General features: G+C 41.2%; 1 protein-coding gene across 2 annotated transcripts in view; it reads left to right on the forward strand.

The window, feature by feature from the left end:
• The window catches only part of arhgap10 (Rho GTPase activating protein 10), a 55,421-nt gene that overhangs the window by 26,164 nt on the left and 8,622 nt on the right, over positions 1-20,635 (forward strand). For both annotated transcript variants that reach the window (XM_080879610.1, XM_080879609.1), the window contains exons 12-20: positions 147-189; positions 295-363; positions 798-872; positions 3,998-4,082; positions 5,518-5,576; positions 6,947-7,052; positions 10,334-10,493; positions 12,822-12,963; positions 17,661-17,826. In XM_080879610.1, coding sequence (XP_080735736.1) covers positions 147-189; positions 295-363; positions 798-872; positions 3,998-4,082; positions 5,518-5,576; positions 6,947-7,052; positions 10,334-10,493; positions 12,822-12,963; positions 17,661-17,826 — 905 coding nt within the window. The remainder of the gene's footprint in view (positions 1-146; positions 190-294; positions 364-797; positions 873-3,997; positions 4,083-5,517; positions 5,577-6,946; positions 7,053-10,333; positions 10,494-12,821; positions 12,964-17,660; positions 17,827-20,635) is intronic.

Raw genomic sequence — 20,635 nt, forward strand, 5'->3', positions numbered from 1 at the left:
GAGTTTTAATACATTCTCTTTAACTGCCATCTTGTAGAGAGCAAATACATGTAGCTTTACACCAACATATACTTAGAACTCCCCAAAAATATATTGCGTAAACTTTAAAACTCTACGTCTGTGTTTTGTGGTTGTTACTTTAACAGGTCGGACATTATCTTATGAGGACTTATTCTAAAGAACGTGGAAGTAAGGATCCAGCTGTGCCAGACACTGAATCTGTAAAATTATGTGATATCACAATTTTATAAGCATCGGTGTTTTTTTTCGTCTTCATTTTTTCCCTACCTGTAGTCGACGCTCAGTTGGATGACGTTGGTTTCAGTTTTGTGAAGAATTCCATCAGTGCAATAGAGAAAAGAGGTGAGCTATAAATATATTTAATAATGTAAATATCTGATGCTAGCATATGGAAAATTGCAGGATAAATTTCAGTGTTGGTGGATAGTAATAATAGTAGGTAACATGCATGCAAGCCTTTATCTGTACACAAGGGGGCAGACTTTCTCCAGTATTGAAAAGGCAAAAGACTTCCCAGCATCACCTGCAGGCACCTTGTACTGAAGACATGCAACTGCCTTTTCACGGCATTATTCTTACTTATTTGCTCTTATCTGGCCACCTCTTCATAAAAAGATCCTCTAAAAACTGATATTTTTATGCATGTTGTTACCTCATAATGAACTTGGTTAAAATTGAAATCATGCTGCAAATATATTATTTCAATAATTGTCATTATTGTATTGTAAGTAATATGCAAGTAGAGGTGTATTATTTTTATTATTGTTATATTCTAGGCATTAATGACCAAGGCCTGTATAGGGTTGTGGGGGTAAGCTCCAAGGTCCAGAAGCTCCTCTCATTAATGATTGGTAAGTTCTTCATTCTCTTCTTTTTCTCACATAGATTTTTAGTTTTTTAAGTAAGGACTGAATAAAGTTACAAATTTTAATTTAATGCCACCGCACTATCTCTGTGAAATTAGGTCGCCCCTAGTTAGTTGAATATGCTGATGTAATGGATGTGTCTGGATGTGTCTGTTAGGGGTGATATTAAAAAGATAGCGATTGGAAATCATCCCGTGACTCAGCCCACTGGTACCCGTGGCTCTCTGAAGTGCAACAAGTGCCAGTGTGTAGCTTGGCTTCGCTTTCATTCAGTTTTAAGCCCCCCGAGACAACCCAACGAGGTCCATCCTATTCACATTCTTCTGCTTTTTGGCTTTTCCTTCATTAACACGCCAGTAGGATGGCCTCTTGTGTGCTCGCAGATGGCTTAGTCTGTCAGTTGCCTTTCTCAATTACCTTTATGCCTCTTACTCGTCTCGAATCCCTTTCACTCAACTCCCTTTCTATAGAACTTGTCCTCTGTCCTTTCCATTGCTCCCTGTCTGCTCTCTGGTTTCCTGCTGTCTCCAGCAGACACCAGCTCACTTTCAGCTCTGTGTTCAGAATGACAACAAACTCAGGCAGCCGCCAGCCTGTCTCAGCTTCCTCTCCAAAACCTTGCAGCCTTCCAGCCCGCCGACTCATGCGGTAGACTCCATTAATGCTCTGCTACGGAAGTTTCTTTAAAGCCTTAAAGTATAGAAAACTTCCATCACTAGTCTTGAGAATCTGCATGTTACTCATTTAAAGAAAAATAACGATTTAATCTGTGCCTAAATATTTCTATCTAAACGCAACTCGTATTTTATCCCTGAAATGACTAATATGTATGACAGCAGTTGTGTGTTACTTCTCCACAGACACATTCACAAACATTTCTTGCATACAACAGTTCACAGTGAGTGGGTGAAACAAGCTTTAAACCCTGAAGAAAGACTTTGGATCCTCCCACACCTCCTCCTTTTCATCTCTCACCCACCAACATGGCCACGGTCCAATCTGAGAGGACAAAGTGATACAAAATTCTCCCATCATATTACAGTACAAACAAAGAGAGCGGCACCTATTGAATGACAGACAACAATATAACAGGAAGAAACCTGTAAAAGTGAGCTCCGTTCCCTCTCTGACCTGTCTGTGGTTCAGACAGAACGGGCAGGGCAGCGTGTGGTGTCGGTGGCGATATGGTCATAATAGCTGCTGAATTGGAGGTTTTGGTCCTCCAGATGTAATTGCATAGGTAAATTTAATGAATGCACATTTCCAAGGAGCAAAGTCAGGCATTTAATATTTTACAGTTCAAAGCAAAAGTTGTTAAACACTGAATTAGACCTGAACAGATGCTGAAAAGGTTTATGGTGCACCTTCATTGGTTAAATGGTATCGCTTGAATACTGACCCGCCAGGCACACTGTGGCCTCTTTGTGCCCAAAAAACCCAGATGATAAAGAAGAGTCATCTGTCACTAGATGAACCAAGCAGGCGGTTAGGACATTTTGCAGTGTGAGTGTGCACAGCGCAAAAATAAACTCATGCAATAGCTGCTCTGAATAGCCACACCTGAAGTAAGAAGCTAATGAGGTGCTTTTTTGACTGTATAATTTATAGAAAATTAATAAATGAAAAATCTTGAGAGAAAAATTATAACCTACGACTCCTTTCTAGTTTGAATGTCGGCTATTTTTGGTTTGAGACCTTTCAGGAAAGGTGGGGATACAGGCGTTTCCTAAATCGACCGAGATAGAGTTACGGGTAAGTGGTTAACCGTGGGTCAGGCACTTTGGAAGAATTACCTGTGAGCTGGTTGTTTGAGAATAAAAGAACAAATCAGTCACGCAGGAAGCAAACACTGACAGGTGCTGCATGTGGTTGTTGCTTCATCTTAATCCTGAACAGCATTTGCTTCCTCCCTTCTTCTTTTTCCAGTTGGCATCAGTTGCACATCTTAGTCTTTACATTTTAGTGCCACTGAACATCCTTACAGCACATACGTCACACAACCATCGCTTCATTTCCAATTTCTGCACATCACTTGTTTGTTCGGGTTTGGGTCAGGATGTGGTATTTACTTATCTCATGAATAGGCTTACTTTCATACTGGTCCAGGCTTTCAATCAGCTTATCCTCAAATTTGAAAGTCTGTGAAGGAGAGTAAATTCCCTATTTTTATTTAACAAACTTTTCCCTTCTTAATATTTTGTGTATGATGAAAAGTTTTTCTGCTGGTGTTATGTCACTCTGCCGCTGTGCTTATTAAGTCCCCACACAGCACGGTGTTGGTTGCCTAGTCTTTATTGTTGCTAACACAAAAGAAAATAATATAGAACTGAACCTCGGTGGATGCTGTGTCGTTAACAGTTTTGCAATCAGTGCTCCTCCAACTGCTCCAGCTGTGTTTGTGCATACACCGACCTGGCCAAATCAGGCCTGTTTTTGCAAGACTACAGCACCTCTGCAAACTCCATCAGTCTCACATGTGGAGACACACCTGGCTACACATGCTTCCTAAAAACGTTTGCTTTCAGAAGTTGACACTGGACAGGCAATTTTGTGGATTATGCAGACGGAGAGACACGCGGTCCTCTTGCCTGCAGTGGATAGATCAAATAAAAAATAAATAGATTTCCTATTAACAGACCACCTAACACCCGTGAAGCTAAAGTCTGTGTGGTGGCTAAGACCCTAAGCTGTACATGTGTCAGACTCCAAACACTTCACTGACACATTGCACTTCCTCTGTAGTTCATCAGAGGCTACTTACGGTGTGACTAAAGCCCCCCCTACCCCACCCCCGCAAATTTTCAGCACAACACACCCTTGGAGTCCCTGTGGAGTCAGTGAAGTAGTAAGGGATTAATTAAACTTGTAATGAGTATAAAGCCAGCAGCCCTCTACAGATGCTGCAACTTCCTTCCATATCCTCTGGGGCGAAACGCGACCCCCGAAGGCTAGCAGGAATGCTTTTTATCCTCATATGGCTAATTACAAGTTACATATTTAAATCACATATTTGTTGTGCATAATATGAACAGGGTAGTTAATTGGCGCCTCGGTGCGAATACCTCAGTCAGTGAGTAATTGCAGTGATGCTAAGTTTGTGATTCTTATAGATGAGAAGAGCGACGAAGTGGATTTGTCAGCCAGCGAAGACTGGGATGTTAAGACAATAACAAGTGCACTGAAGCTTTATCTGAGGTAAGGATTAGTGTGATGTTTTAATGTGAAAGACACGCACACACCTGTGAGTTATTTGTTTCACCAAGCAGTGGCAAGCATTGATACTAAAACATTGCAGCACAGCAAGTGTTTAAATAAGGTAATTGATTCTTCTAATCGCTTTTGCAGTCACTTCAGCTCTAGACGTTACACCTAAACCCTCTGGTTGAATTGTACCTATTAACAAACTTTTAATTAATTCGTCTAATTAATTTGAAATATGACAAATAGAGCTTACCGCCATCCCTTCTCAGCAGCTCAAGAGTACAGTAGCTTTTTGTCTTCATTAGATGTTAATAGCTGCACTGTTAAGAGTGCAGGAACTCTTATTTGGGGGGAAAGACGCTTAGTAGGTAATTATATTTTTTCATCTTATAAACCGTCAAACTGTGCTGTTGTGCATCCAAGCAAGTCTATTTCTGACCCCACGACAACTCCTTTGATGAATGCGGTCCTTTCCGCTTGCTTGAATGCGAAACACTGCATCCAGCGCCGATGCTTTATTTTATAAAATGGCTACAGATTTAATTATGCAGAGTGCCTTTGTATAATTAACTCCTTGCGAACTCATAATGCTCATGATATGCATGTTCCACAGTCAATAACTCCTTCCAGGTTGGCAGCGAGTGTGGGTGAAGTTCAGAGATTAAAAATGTAGTTTGGCTGCAAGAAGATGAAGCGGTATAATTTTAAATGCCAATCTGATTTTGTCGACATGCTGTTGCAACAAATTGAGTTGGCTTTGCTTGTTGCTTGATTGGAGGAAAATTTGCATTTAAAGTTGGGAATTTGCCTGCTTTCTTTTATGCATATTAAAAATACTAAAAAGAAACTAATACCGTTTTTTGGGGTGGGGGGTTTCGATTACTTGTTTTATTTTGTCACTATGGAGGTCTTCAAACAGTCACTGCTATGTAATTAGGATGTAAATGATGAACCTAGTCAGGGGGGTTAAACTTGTGTGGACTGACCACTTCCAAAAAGCAGACTGATGGAGAGGACTGTGGACTCTGGGACATTACTTAGTTGAGAAGTTTTACCTCAGCATTTTAGTTACCGTACCCTTATCATTATTGACGTGCTATATTAAATCAACACAGTGTTTTTCTAATTTGTCTTTTACTTCCATGACCTGCTGAAGTAAAACGGCCTCAATCTCCTCAGTTTCCTCTGAGGCTAAGTAGCTTTGGCCACTATCCAGCTGCAGTGTGAAAGTACCTTCAGATGAACTTGGTTATCTCAACGCGTGCACCGTCTAATTCCATCTCCTGGCCTGGCCACATTAATCATTGCTGTGTGCAGACCCTATAAAACAGTGTGCCAGCTATTTCTGTCCCTCTTGCTCACTTTAACTCTCCTTCTCCCTCCCACCGCCCCCCAACCCGTCTCTCTTTCTCTCACTATCTCTGCGAAGGAGCCTTCCTGAGCCGCTGATGACCTATGAACTTTACAAAGAGTTCATTAGCCCCGCAAGTAAGTTCTACCGCCTCATGTACCAGCTCTTCATCTGAGCGCAGACCATACGCAAACAGAAGTGTATGTATGTGCCGTATCAGTGCGAAATGGGCATTTTATCAATTGAAGCAGCTGAGTTCATTACTTAGTTCTTCTTCGGGGGGTTATTGAAAAGGAGCAGTGAAGTGAGACACAATAAAAACACTTTTAAATTAAATTTTACTAACTTTGTTTAAACTTTGTGCTTTTAAGGGAAGTTGGGCAACAGTGGTCACCTTTCTTATGTCTGAAAGCTATTGTGTGGTGTGTGCGTGTCTTGATTGCTAATTATCGCCTTTTTATGTCTTCCTGCGTGGTATCAGTGTGTTACTCGCAGCACTCAGTGCATTTGTTCTTGATTCTAACCCTACCAAAGAGGCTTTCAGCTCCCTTTGGCTTAGTTGCATTTGTCTTTTCATTGCAGATGAGCTTATTCCAATCTCCATATAATCGCTACCTGTTTAACATGGGACTAAATTTGTGGCCAAAAAAGCCATTAAAGATCCTGGATCAAAATCATCCAGTGACCTTGAAGAGGAAAAAAAAAGAAGGGAAAAAATAGGGTTTTTTTTCTGCCCACATAACATAATTTCTGTATGAAATGTTTTAAATCAAGCCAAACTTGAATCTTATTACAACAAGTGCTATAATTGGATCAGGTTGACATTTTTATCAGGCGCTCGCAATGCCCTCATAACGAGGGGGGAAAAATGGATTAGCAATGAATATTTTTTTTGATGGATGACAGCATCCATAAGAAGCTTTTGCCATGTTTAAATCCTTGTCGTTCCCATAGTAATGATATTTTGTGTGCCTGTGTGTGTTAGCGTGTGGGCGGTCAGATGCCCATGTGTGAGGAAGTGTTTAAGAGATGATCTTGGGGGTTTTAACACAACCCTTTATACGGTAGCGACAGTAACGTAAAGCTATCTTCTCCGCCAGCATAGTGGTCCCTGCTGCCAAATTCTGGGAGGCTTCAGACCGTATATCACCATCACACCTCTTCTTCATTTATTTGAACTGGGATGTATTTTCCTCTAATGCTTAATCCCATACACTTGAGAGGGATAGCCTCTGATTGTTGCACGCTTAAAGGTCCACCAACTTTTGCTCATTTTAAAACATTCCCAGACTTCTGATAAATACTTTTAGGCCTTTTTGAAGTAACATAGAGCTCTTTACCTCGAAACCTCACTCAAATCAGCAGCGACTAGAATTTTTCATCATCTATTTAAATTTCCTACTGTACAGTGTACCATCTGAGCTGTGCTGGCTCCTTGCCATGCGAGGAGCACAGAGAATTCCTTGTAGTTTAATATGAGTACACGGCTGTTTCTGCATTTGAACAGAGGGCGGTAGTCCCGAGTCTCGCATCCAAGCCGTCCACTGCCTGGTCCACAAACTACCGGAGAGGAATCGACAAGTCCTCGGGCTGCTTATGAAGCATCTGGCCAAGTGAGTGTTCATAGTTCCTTGGTCATAGTTCAGCCAATCTCCACCCCCTCTCTCTCTCTCTCTCTCTCTCTCTCTCTCTCTCTCTCTCTCTCTCTCTCTCTCTCTCTCTCTCTCTCAGTTCTCTCTTTCTGCTCTTCCTGTCTGTCTCCTTATTCTCACTCCACATGCTTTTTCTCTCTCTCTCTCCCTCACTCCCACTCTTTTCACTCCCCCTTCCCTGCTGTCACTCCATCTCTTCTCTGTCTACTCAGTGACTGCTGGGTAAGAAAATTGATGCCACTAGCGTCTCGATTCTTTTTTCTTTTCTTTTTCTTTTTCTAAGGTCATTTTGTTGTATATTTAAAGTTGTCGAGGGAGGATTGAGTAGCCTGCCGTACCTGTTCATCATGCTGTTTTGCAGCCCACGGGCGAAACGAAATGAAATAGACCACTCAAATTAAGCCCTCTCTTGAGATTACTGTATACACCCCTGGACGGACCACTATTGTGCATCATTCCATTTGCGAGATTAGATAGGAAGAAAGATTTTAAGAAATAATGTTAGCTAACATTACAAGGTTTTACCTCAGCAAGCTTTTTATAAACTAAATATGAGCAAATTGAAGATAAGTAAATAATCCCTCTTCCCTGAGGCAGTGAAAGTCTGGTGGATCTTATTTCATAGAAACCCGCTGCAGAATCAGGCTGTGGTAAAAAGGCAGCGCTATTGAAATTGAATTTGGATTATCCAGCGTGAAATTCTCCAGACTGGAGAGACTCGAATATTTTTCTGAAGTTGGCGTGTGTGCATGTCCTGCAGGGGAAGGAAGCAAAGCCAGAATTTCACACTCCTATCTGAAATGGTTTCAGAGATGTTATAAATGTGAGTTGTCACCAATGTTTTTGTCTTCAAAGGCATCCTTTGAAGCTATTTAAACTGTCTCTCTGCAGCTGCACTGCATATCATCATATTTGGAGTATGAAATCTCTTCACCTGTCCGTATAACTTTTTCTTCAAATAAAGGTTTTTTCAACTTTTCTTTTTCTTGACCACTTAATATAGTTGTACCTATTGAACTCCCAGTTTTGGAATGGATGTAGGTGACATTAAATAAAACTCCAGTCTTTCCTCAATGTAAATATCATTTGGTAAGGTGGATCCATCCCCTGGCCTCTTTACATGTCAGCGATGGCAATATGATGAAGAGATTAATACATACTCGCATTCAGAACACAAAGAGAAAGCTTAATCAATGGCCATGTTGTGTGCTTTTGAAAAGAAAATCTGAAAAAAATCCCCCAGAATAATTATATGTGAACAAAAATATTAATAGAAAGTTCATAGTAATTAAACTTAATTGTAGTGTTTTTTAAGCGTTTTATATACATTTCATATGACACAAAGCATCATACAGTGCTGCAAGGTGTCAGTTTGGCTAATGTCTTTCACAATTACTAAAGTAAAAGTAAAACTTGAAAGTGTGATTTTTAAAAAAATATATGCTTGACTCTAATGCCATCAACAAGTGACAAAACAATAAAAGGGATGTTGTTTAAAGTTAAAAAACAAACAAACAGAACTGATCAGTAATGTGATTGTGAATGCCACTGAGTCAGAGGAAAAGACTCCGCGGTACTTTCAGCTGCTCCCTTATTTCTGCTCCCAAAGGATCAGCACAGCAAATGTATCTGCATATTTGATTTGGCACACATTTGACATGAAATACCCTTATCCTCACATTTACCAGCACTAGGAGTTCATGAACAAGCCACCCTTCTTTTAGACTAGCTTCGTGTCTCTTGCCCATCTCAAACCAGGGGTCTTTTGGATGTAAGGTGAATGTGTTAACCGCTGCTATGCTCTGAAAGACTACAGGAGCAAATATTTCGGCAGCAGTTTTAAAAATTCTCAAACTAAAATTGCAGAGAATTTGGGCATCTGAAATTAGTAATTACTTTTAGGAGTCACAACCAGAATCTGTAATGGCATGGGGTTACATTAATGCATATAGCAAGGGTGATTTTCATCTGTGAAGGCACCATAATTATTAAAAAGATGTGCACAGATTTTGCTAAACCACACTCTGTGGCATAGTCCAAAATGAAAGGATGCTAAACTGGTTCTACCTACAATCCTACATTGACGAGTCATCCATGAGTCCTTTCCTGACATGGAAAACATTGTACAGTACATGGATACTGGGTCATGTTTGCATTAGTATTCCCCCTGGGTTAATTGAGAAATGTAAGAATGACAAAAAGAGACAGCATACGCATGCATACTGTGCATAATGTGCTTCAAGACTTGTTGCCCTTGTGCCCACAAGCATTATCAACAGTGACACTAGAGTAGTGTAACTTCACTCTTTAGTTCCATCTGTCACTGTCACTAGAAGCAGTGTCCCTGTGTTTTCGGGCCTGTGTGTGCTTCAGCTGCCCCTTTACTGAATAAGGAATGGCGATTCTAGATGACAACAGCAAACATTCAAACCTTTCAGTGAGCTGAACAAGATTTGCAGTCTTAATCGTGTGTTTCTATCTGCTAATGTGACTGCATGCAGTTTAGACTTGTGTTGTAGAGAAAATAAGTAAAAGTCACACACGCCAAGTTGGTAAGATTGCAATCGCAACTGTGGCCAGGGCGCTCATACAAACACGAAGCTGACAAGTTCAAACACCATCAGATTAATGGGAAGGAGTGCATGTCTGAAAGGGCCGATTGGCGTCATAATGAAATTACAAATACAAATACAAATAACAAAGGAGGCCCCGCAGCTGAAACCCTATCTCAAGCGAGAAACGTTTGGCTTTTAAAAATACAGCAGTTGGTCTCCTCAGTTACCAGTCACAGGAGAGATGCTGGAGTGCAGCAATAAGCATTGGCCCTGTCCTAACTTTTTGGGATTTGTTGCTGGCATCAAATTCATTATTTTACATTGGGTTTAAAAATGTCTTTGAACTAGCTGTTGCATAGGCCACCATCTACTAATTTAATGAGCTGGAAGATGAGTGCATCCAGATCTGGGTGGTTTACCACCTCCAGTTTTGAAGGGTAGAAAAAACTTGTCTTGTGTTCAAGGGCTGTTTTTCAGCCAGCGACTAAGCCTTTATTTAACATTATTTTTGGATTCCCTTTCTCATCTGCTTATGTAACTTTTTTTGGGGGAGGGGGAAATAATGACCCATTACAGTTACGCTACTGGAGCTCTGCCCTTTTTTATTCTTGGACTACCCTGTCTTTGTGAAGTTAAGTTGTTTAGTTGAAATTAAGCGGCTATAATGTGAGTGGTTATTTTCCCCAGCGTGGCGGCACACAGCAAGCAGAATCTGATGACCGTGGCCAACCTGGGCGTGGTGTTTGGACCCACATTAATGAGGCCACAGGAGGAGACTGTCGCCGCCATCATGGACCTTAAGTTCCAAAACATTGTGGTGGAAATCCTCATTGAACACCATGAAAAGGTAACACACAGACTTTATAATCTATCATATGCCTAGTGGAGTGCACTCTATAGACTGTATAAGTGTCTATGGGAATATCCTTCTATTGTATTCTATTGACTTTTTTTGATTGTACACACGTTAACTGCGTTGACTCTTCACATTGGATTCATCCTGCGAGTGCAACATTTTCTATACAACTGTTTTGCAATTCGCAGTCCACAACTATATTCACTAAAACCTAAGCACTGTAGGCAGCGCCAGGTAACAAGTGACAGCACGAAATGAAATCTGAGGTGACATGACATCAGTAAGCTGCTCACAGCACCTTGTTGTTTACCTACCTATGTGGTGCATAATTACTCGAAACTGACAGATTATAAATGTGCTAGTGCAGCAAAAAATGTGTTTGCGAGTCTTTTTTGGAACGGGGCGCTTTATTACTGTTAGAGGTTTTGTGTTTCGCTTCCTAAATTATTATTTGGTACTTCTCTGCTGGAACAGAAGTGCACGTACTGTACTATGTCTGACAGAAGAGTTTCATCTGGATCGAATAAGAGTCTCAATTAGGGGAGATGTGATGCTCTTTTCTTCCGCAGGTATTCTTGTTTTTGGTGAGGGTGGTTTATACGTGTCCATTGAAAACCTTTTTTTGCTTTCTTGAGTAAGTGTTCTGGCAAAAACATGCATCATACTAGATGATGGGGTAATTTGTGGCTATTGGAAGCTTTTCCGAGTTGACATAGAGCTCAGATAATGAAACATGCTCGGACAGAATACCCTTCACCCAGTTATTGAGGCGCAGAGAAGCTCGATGTTAGTTTAATTTACATATTTTTGTGTGGCTCTCCAATAGGGGGAGCCCTAAGTGCTTCTACCAGAATCAAACACATGGTTTTCTCTTCAATTTCAGCCTTTTGATTACTCCGTAGATTGTTGCACACATTTTATTACATTCAGAAAGGCCTGTCTGAATGCATTTATTTTGGTTGTGAGTTGTTTCATAACCTGTAGTTCACAGGATCATGTAATCTCCCCCAGAATGTCATTAATCGGTGTCAATCCTCAAACGGGGATAATTCTCTGTGTCAGAAGAGAAAAAGGTTTGAGATTAGTTTTCTAATCTGTTTGGAGCAGAGCTGCACTCGCTGCATAGAATCAGATGAAACCGGGAGCTCGTCGTGTTTATTTTCCTTCCAAGCTTCATTAAAATGAAGAAGAGGCGTGTTGCGAATAATGTCTCCACCCAAACTCACAAATCTAAAACGGGGTGTGAGAAAATACAGAAAAAACAACACCAGCAAAAACAACACCAGCCAGCCCCGCGCGCACCGCTAGTGTCCTTAGACTACCTAGAGGTATCCAGCACTGGCCGGGTGATAAAAGATGTAGTGTTAGAATGCAGCAAGAGCATTTTAGAAAGTACAGCATGTTTGAGCAGGGGAAAAGTTGAGCAGACAGACAGACGGGCATTAACTTCCCTCACAGCTGAGTCCCACTCCAGACTGTTGATACCCCCAGATACCAACAGTAGACTCTGCTTTACATTCACCTCCATCTGCAGAGAGAGGCGAGAGGGGAAGAGAGAGGCAGCACAAACTCTCAGCCATATCAGATTTCTCACTTTTTCTATCTGCCTCTCTCCTACAAACTTTTTCTCTCATGCCCCCACCCCCCCTCCCCCTCCTCTATCTGCCTCTCCGTTCACACTCTCGCTCACTTTCTCTCTCTCTCCTCTCCCTTCCCTACCTCCCTCCTCTCCTCATCTGTGATCCTTTCTGAGGCTCTGCTGAGACTTCCTCTTCTCTGCAGCCCTATTCTCTTTTAACTCCACATCTGAAGTTTATATGTAAACACGGGCCCGGTGTAAACAGGCTTTGCCAGTTGGCCAGTCCTCCTCAAGTCCAAACCTTGTTTATTTGACTTTGGGTCAATTTTTTTCGGAGGAAAAACGTCACCTTAACTTAGCCCTGGATTTCTAGATGGGGAAGTGATTATTTATTTATTTAGTTATTTTTTAATTTTTTGGCCACACACACACACACACACACACACACACACACACACACACACACACACACACACACACACACACACACACACGCGCACACACACACACACGAATCTGTTCACATGCAGTTTTTAGGGTCCAATCAATGAGCAGCTCAACTTTTCCTAGGAGAACTTGCTGCTGCTGCAAATATCTTTTTCCATCCACAACTACATAAAGAGTGTGAGTTTTTCAAAACACATTGGTTCAGTTGAGGACATGCTGCAGCTCAACAGTCTAGGAGTATCTGCATTGTGTATGCTGTGTTTTGCTACAGACTTATTCACATGTGTATTCAGATCTTTACAGATGCTCCCGAGTCATGCCCTCTCTCACCTGCTGCCCCAGTGCTCTGTGCTCCCACGAGGCAGTCCAAGAAAATGAGTCGACAGAATCGGCCTTTGGCTGTCTACAATCCGCAAGCCCTTGACATTCAGAATGGTAAGAGATGTACAAGTTTGTACCTGTATATTTTCACATTTCTTGGTGTGTTAAATAAAAGGTGTTGTGAATGTGTTTAGGAATTTATTTATTTTTTTGCTCTAGAAGTTCAAATGCTCCTCACTTTAGCTGTAAAGCACTATAGTGATTCAGCAAGCATCTCACTTAGCATTTATTCATTTGTAGGGCCCAAGAGGTCTTAAGTGGCAACAAGTGAGTAATACCTGCCCTGAGACTTTTAGTAAGTGCAAATGAACTGAACATAAATCTGTTATGTTGGAAAATATTATTTTACTTCCATTTCCATGTGCGGATATGCGGATACACCACACAGCAACTCAATACATTTAGGCATGTAGATATGGTGAAGATGACCTGCTGAAGCTCAAACCGATAACTTTGATCGTCGCACGGTTGTCGGTGCCAGACAGGCTGGTCTATAGAATATAGCAAAGTATTTCAGAAACTGCTGATCTACTGGGATTTTCCCCACACAGTCATCTCTAGAGATTACAGAGATGAAACAAGAAAGAAACTATACAGTGAGGGTAAAAATGTATTGTTGATGTCAATGGAGAATAGCCATACTGTTTCAAGCTGAGAGGAAGGCAACAGTAACTACTGGTTACAACCAAGGTACGCAGAAGAGCATCTCGGAATGCACAACTCAGTAAGTCATGAAGCAGATGGCCTGCAGCAGCAAAAGACCACGCTGGATGTCGGTCCTAAGCTACGAACAGGAAACCAAGGCTGCTGCTGGACCAAAATGGAAAACTATATAGACTTTGCCTGGTCTGATGAGTCTCGATTTCTGTTGCAGTATTCAGATAACAGGGCCAGAATTTAGTGCAAACAACATGAAAGCATAGAGCTGGCCTGGCTTGTATCAGTGGTTCGAACTGGTAGTAGTGCAGTGGTGCAGAAAATATTTTCTTGACACATTTTGGGCCAACTAGTACCAACTGACCATCATTCAAAAAGCCACTGTTTAGCTTAGTATGGCTGCTGACTGTGTCTATGCCTTTATGACCACAGCATGCCCATCTTCTGATGGCTGCTTCCAGGAGGATAACGCACCACGCCACAAAGCTCAAATCGTCTCAAACTGATTTCTTTTACATGACGATGAGTTCACTGTACTCAAATGGCCTCTACAGTAGGGCTGGGCCATATCATACCGTTCACGGTAATACCGGTATAATGTTGGGCAACGATAAGAAAATGAAATATCGCGATAGATTATGGGTAAAACGCGCATGCGCAGTGCCTTTGTTTTCATACGCACATGGCGGAAAATGAGAAGGTCGAAAGCGGATCGTTGAATGAAACGGATGAACCAGAATTGGTTTGTAAAAATGAGGCAACTTCAGTGGCGTGGAACTGGTTTAGCTTTCGTCCGTCAGATACACAACAAAGCACTATTTTTGGTAGAGCATGCTAGCGGGCCGTCGTTATTACCGTGTTTTTTTGGAAAACACGGCACACTTAAAATCAATCCTTTGATTTTTCTGAAAATAGACAGTGCCCCTTATAATCCCGTGTGCCTTATGTATGAATTCCGGTTGTGTTTACTGACCTCGAAACGATTTTATGTCGTACACGGCGCTCGAAAATCTATCAAATGTTTGAGTACGACTTTGCTAAACTACAAAGCCGCACCGCTTGATGGATTGTTGGAGCATTACGGCTATCGTAGGCAGACGCCTCGCGGAGTGATACGTACTGTGCTTCAACATAATATTACCGTATTGTGTGTGTATAACCTCTTTTTAAGTTTTGTGGATATTATGCATGGTTATGCTGAGGATATGTCGGCCAATTTCCACTGGAAATGCCTTTTGGTTAAACTGTCAGCAAGGAATTTGCACTGTTACATTTTTATACAACTTTAATGCACATAAAAAAACAGCTGCTTGTTTAAGTGAAAATATATTGATGTTTGGGGGGGTTTTTTTGCACTAACAAAGGTGTAGAGTTGTAAAGTATTTTGTCTAGTGTTAATTATATTGTCAGTTATATTGTTATTGCAAATTTTCAAACGTATATCGTGATAAATATTTTTGGTCATATTGCCCTGCTCTACTCTACAGTCACTAGATCTCAGTTCAATAGAGCCGCCAATTTGCAGCCAAAAGAATTTTCTCCAAATTTGTGACGCTATCATGTCAATATGGACCAAAACCCCTGAGGAATGTTTTCAGCATTTTGTTGAATCTATGCAGCAAAAAATTAAGACAGTTCTGAAGGAAAAGGGGGGTCTACGCTGGTTCTAGGTCTACACAAGGAAGCTGCCAGTTGAGATTCTGTTGAGGGGCAATTTAAAATCCAACATGTATTGTCTTAAAGAACCTGAAAAGGGAAAACTTTAGTGCTAATTTATTTTAGTGCTAATTTGTACACTCATACTCTAACATATTTTGTGCATTAATTATCATAATAGAGTGTTGCCAGGTTGTGAGGTGCACCAAGGAGGTTAGGCTTTATGTAATACAGTGTTGTTGAACAGAAACACAAAGTCAAAATATCCAGAATTATCATGAAGTCGAATCAGCATCTTTCTAATGGGCGGTTTAAACAAAAACTAAACATTATCACTGTCGGATGCATTCAGGCAACAATATTAGTATCCATTAGTTTGAGGTGGGTGTAACAAATAAACTGGCAACTAAGTGTATTTACCGCTGATCCCTGCTGAGCTCTAAATCACTCACTCTGTCTGTTCCCTTATGAGTGCTATGCAGAATAACAGTGTCTACAGATGACACACTAAACTTAATCACCTTCTTTCTCTAATACTGTTTGAAGGGATTTGCATCTGGGTCTTTTCTGTGTTTTTGTTTACTTAAAAATTTACTTTCTCTAAAGATTGACTGGGAGACTGCAGCATAAGAGAGTCCCACTCTGGTACATCAGGAGAGCTGGTCACCTGACCCACTGACCCAAACACTCTAACTCTAGCAGTTTCTGATCCACAGCCAGTTAAATCCCCCCCCCCCCCCCCCCCCCCCCCCCCACACACACACACACACACACACACACACACAATACCAAAGGAGTCTAAATCTGCTTACCAGATTGCCTCTCTTTGTCTCCCTTGTGCTAGCTTTTACTGTGGGGTATTTTAATATCAGGGATGAAAGGCATAATCCTTTTTTAACCTTTGTGTCTTTTATATGGGTCCCACATAATAAGAGTAAAAGCAATTTAAGAATGCTGAAGTGGGTAAGAGAGAGCAGTGTTTATGTATGCGTGTGACTCTTCTTATGATTCTACGTGCCGTGCTGGGTGTCTGATATCCTCGCAGATGTGACGGCACGCTATGCGTAGAGAGGTGCTTTAATCAGAGTATTTGTGTCAGGAAGCTTTCCAACAACTGTGGTTTACAAGGCTCTTATTCTCAAGATGATTACAGATCACTTGCATGTTTGTTACTGATTTAATTAAAATGTAAAAGGTGCTAAAGATTTAGCTGCCAGTTTATTACTGTTGGGTGTGTTTTGCTTTTTTAATATTTATTTCATCAGATGTGATCTTTTTCTTAGAGCACTTTACAAAAAAATGTACTGTCAAAATCTGTAGATAAAATTATATAATAATGCATAAAATAAATTGAACTCATTCTCATTATAAAGTGGTCTCAAGTTTAATCAATAGATTTTTTTTAACTTTTAACTTTAACTTTTTTCCACTAGAGAAGCTTTGCATGATTTACAGTATAAATTAATCTTTGGTTCTAAACAAAAGACTTGAACAGTAGGCTAGCAACAATATTCTGCTCACATCTAGTGCTGCGTATAAGAAGCAAGTTGTAACAACAACTGCTTCATTTTTCACCATGACAATGATCCCAAACAGACTGCCGGCGCAGTAAAAGCATACTTGGATAGAAAAACTCACAGTGTAACACTGTTGGTCATCGATTGGCCTCCCCAGAGCTCGGGCCTCAATATTATTGACGCAGTGTGGGATCATCTTGAGAGAATAGTGCCAGCAGCCAACATCCAAAGAAGAGCTTTGAATGTCCTTCAAGAAGCCTGGAGAACTATTCCTGAAGCAGCTGCCTAAGAAAGATCAGGCTGTGTTCATAACAAATATTGACTTTCAAGTTCATTAGAAATGTACAAACTCTGTTTTTGGCCTATATATTGTACTTCCATGTATGTTTGCACATGTTTCAATAAATCACTGCACACATTTCCTATTTTATTAGCAAAATATAAAGAAATGAGGGTGGCTCAAGAGTTTATCACTGTACTGTACACAAAGCCAGTTCTTAGACATTTTCATAATTGATGTATTTATCGGGGGAGAGATAAATGTTGTATTTTGTGGTTTTGTTTTTTTTGTTTTTTTACATTTATCCTTTTGTGCCTCCCTCATCTCCTAAAAGCACAATCTTTACGTCACAGTAAAAGTGAAAAACAAGAGCTCGGCTCTCCCAGCTGTCTCTTAGGTTCCTGTCTATGACTTCACAAGTGTAACGAACAACACAAACTTGGTTGTAAGTCTCGCCTGCTTTGACAGCAGTTTGATTTACAAAGTCCCTTGTTGATGCAGGATTGTTTTCATGTGTTGATAAATTATTCATCTGTTTTATCGTCGGCGAGCTTGAGCAGACTGAACCTTTTACCATTGACTAAAATTATTTAAAAAGATGTAATTAACTCAAACAAACACATGTTAATTGTTTATCCCAGTGTCAACAGTGGGAGACAGTTCCAGCCCAGCTCCAGATGAGACATCAATGGGCAGCAATGAATCTGTGTCATCGCAGTCATCATCAGCCTCGGCCTCAGAGGTGAATATGGAGAAGAGTGACCACGCCCCTCTTAATGCCAGCCTCTCCTCAGGCAGCAACTCCGGGTGAGTTCTTCACTAAGTCTCAAATCGATATGTCGCATGCGGGCGCTCAGAATGCATGTTTGTGAGGTGAGATCTTCAGCTATCAGGCCACAAATGAAAATGATTTCAAATTAGTAGTGCTTCACATCAAGTTATCCCATTCTCAAAGGTAAACTCTGTTTTTAATAACTAATGTTTGATTAGAGTGTTTTCTAATTAACTGGTCTTTGCTTCCAAAGCACAGCTGTTAGTCTGGTAATCAGTCTTTGGGCCAATTTCCTCTCACTTAATGTATTGATTCATTTAACATATGAATCGTTGAACTTCTCAGAAGTGTAGGGGATGATTCAGAGGAAAAGGCAAACTCCAAATAAGAGAGAAGGACATTATTTTAATTGTAGGCTTTTTATTCACTTGCATTTTGTATTGACGTGGTTACTGTGATTCTGTGAGAACCTGTTCTTATGTATATTCATATTCTTTTTAGTCTCTTGTTAGTGTTTTTGGAGCAGAAATCTTCCATTAAATCAATTGGATTTTAGGTTTTTTGTCTTCCAGTTCAAACCGGTGTAGTTTAATCAGACCATCGGGGATTCGATGCTCCCCTCGTCCAGTTTGAAAACGTCCTTAGAAAAGCACATCTTTTAGCAACATGTTAGCGTTTGATTCAGGGCACCGTTGGTCATCCTCAGCTGGCAGAAAATTGAAATGCCCTTTCACACCCTTTCAGTTTTGCATCATCTGGCTCGACAGTAACTTTGATGCACACTTGCGGAGTAAAATGAAGAATGAAATACTTTGAATATTGGCGCACATATTTCAGCAACAACCTGAGAATAGCGACTCTAAGCCAAAAGTCCAGCAACTTCTTCCTGTGGACATTATTAAAAAGGAAATTCATGTAAACACTTTGGGTTTCATTCATCATGGGAAGCAGTTGCACTTTTCTGCACTTAGCAGCTGCATCTCAGCTCCCTCTTTACAACTCTGGGCAAAAAGCATACTTGGCAAGATAAAACAATCATTATTAATAATGCACACTTACCTATTTTTGAACATTGTGAATCGTGGAAAACGAGCATCTCAGTTCTCGTGTGAATCACGCGTTTGCTAACCTGTAATGCACATTACGCAGTTGCCATTTTTGAGTTTAATTAAATAACAGATTATTCAAGGTAAAGTGGAATTAATTATTGGAGTGTCAGCCCCATTGTTCTTGCTATTACTCTTTTGTACTAGATGGGAAATGCATTAATAGCTGGAATGCATTGCCATGCCTCTCTCCCTCTCTCTCCCTCGCTGGCTTCTCCTTTCTGTCCTCACTGCTAAGTCCTTGGTCCTTTTTGTTGTTTTCAGCCTATGACTTGTCTTGAATGCTGATGTGAGAGATGAATTATTGGGTTATGCTGCAGATGTTAGACTCTCTGCTGTGTCATGTCTACACATTCACCTTGGAATAGACTTGTCTTTTTTTCCCTCATTCACTGTCCCTCTCTCCTTTTCCATCAGCTGAAAAGAGTTGTAAAATAAAAACAAATCCTCCTCACACCTTGACAGAGGACAATGTGATTCTTCTCTCTGTGACCTCTGTGGGTGCCTGCCCGCCTGTGAGTGTAGGCATGTTTAGTTTTTTTTCTAAGTTGCAGTATTAGACGGACAAGGCTCTATAGCCCTTATGTAACCAACTCTATTTTTTTCCCCTGTGGGTATTTTATTTATTTATTTTTTTGTGCTTTCCCACATATGTGGCATCATGTTGGAGGACGGAAGGAGCAACCAGGAGGAGGTCGTAAATCTCGGCTCTTATTTGTTTGGGAGACAGGTGGCCGTGCGTTGGCCGTGTAAATCGTATTGACATTGGGGAGATATTAATCTTGTTTACCCTTATAGCCGCAGCCCCTGTCCCTTTATGAAGACTTGCGCCATATGTCACAGGGTGTCGCCCTGGCTTTGTTCGCTCATAAATCTTAGCATGTGAGATGGTAGAGACCTGTTAGCACAGCAGCTCTCTGGCGTGGAACCCAGGGATTCGGCGTGAGTCGTAGCCAAAAAGAGCAGTAGGGATGGCAATTGCTGCATTACTTCCAGCCACTCTCAGAAATGTGTTATCTGCTCTCTGGCGTGCTCAAAGGCGCACCTGGAAAGCAACATATTTTAGTCTCTGTCCTGCAGAATGGCAAAAATCTGCATGGTCATACAAAAAAAATGCATCCTGACTCACTGTATCATACAGTAACTCTTTGTGGGTATTTGCACGATTTATCTTCTCTGTCTACTTCCATGTCTTGCCTCATTTCTCCTCTTCTCCCTGAATTCACTCACAGCTTCTCCCAGCGGCTCAGTTGCCCGAAGTGCTGCCCAATGAGGTTACATTTTCTGGCCTTTTTTTTGTTTTGTTTTTTTGGCCTCCTTCTATCTCTGTGCTGCTGCCCCACCTCCAGCCCTCCAAGCCTCCCACTGGCAGACAGCTGTGGATCATAAAATGGTGGATCAGAGCTTATTTCCTGCCCACCCAAACTGGAGATTGCTGGGCGAGCAGCTCGGCTATAGGTCTGATCCCACTTTCTACTAGAAACAGTACTAAATCCCACCGCTGCCTTTCGTCCTTTGGTAGAAAGACGGTCGATAGCCCCGCTCATCCCCATGTTAGCTCCACGCCAGGATCAACAAGGCTTGGATCCTCCAGGCTGAAATTCCTGCAGTAATGAGAAGCAGCAGCCCTCTGCTGTGCAATGCGTGATAACGTGTGATAACCCCACTGTTTATAACGATAAACCAGAAGACCTCCAGGTGCTGTTCACTTTGAAATTCCGTGTTTGCAATATTGTTT

This window comes from Rhamphochromis sp. 'chilingali', assembly GCF_963969265.1.
Source record: "Rhamphochromis sp. 'chilingali' genome assembly, chromosome: 4".
NCBI classification, from domain to species: Eukaryota; Metazoa; Chordata; class Actinopteri; order Cichliformes; family Cichlidae; genus Rhamphochromis; species Rhamphochromis sp. 'chilingali'.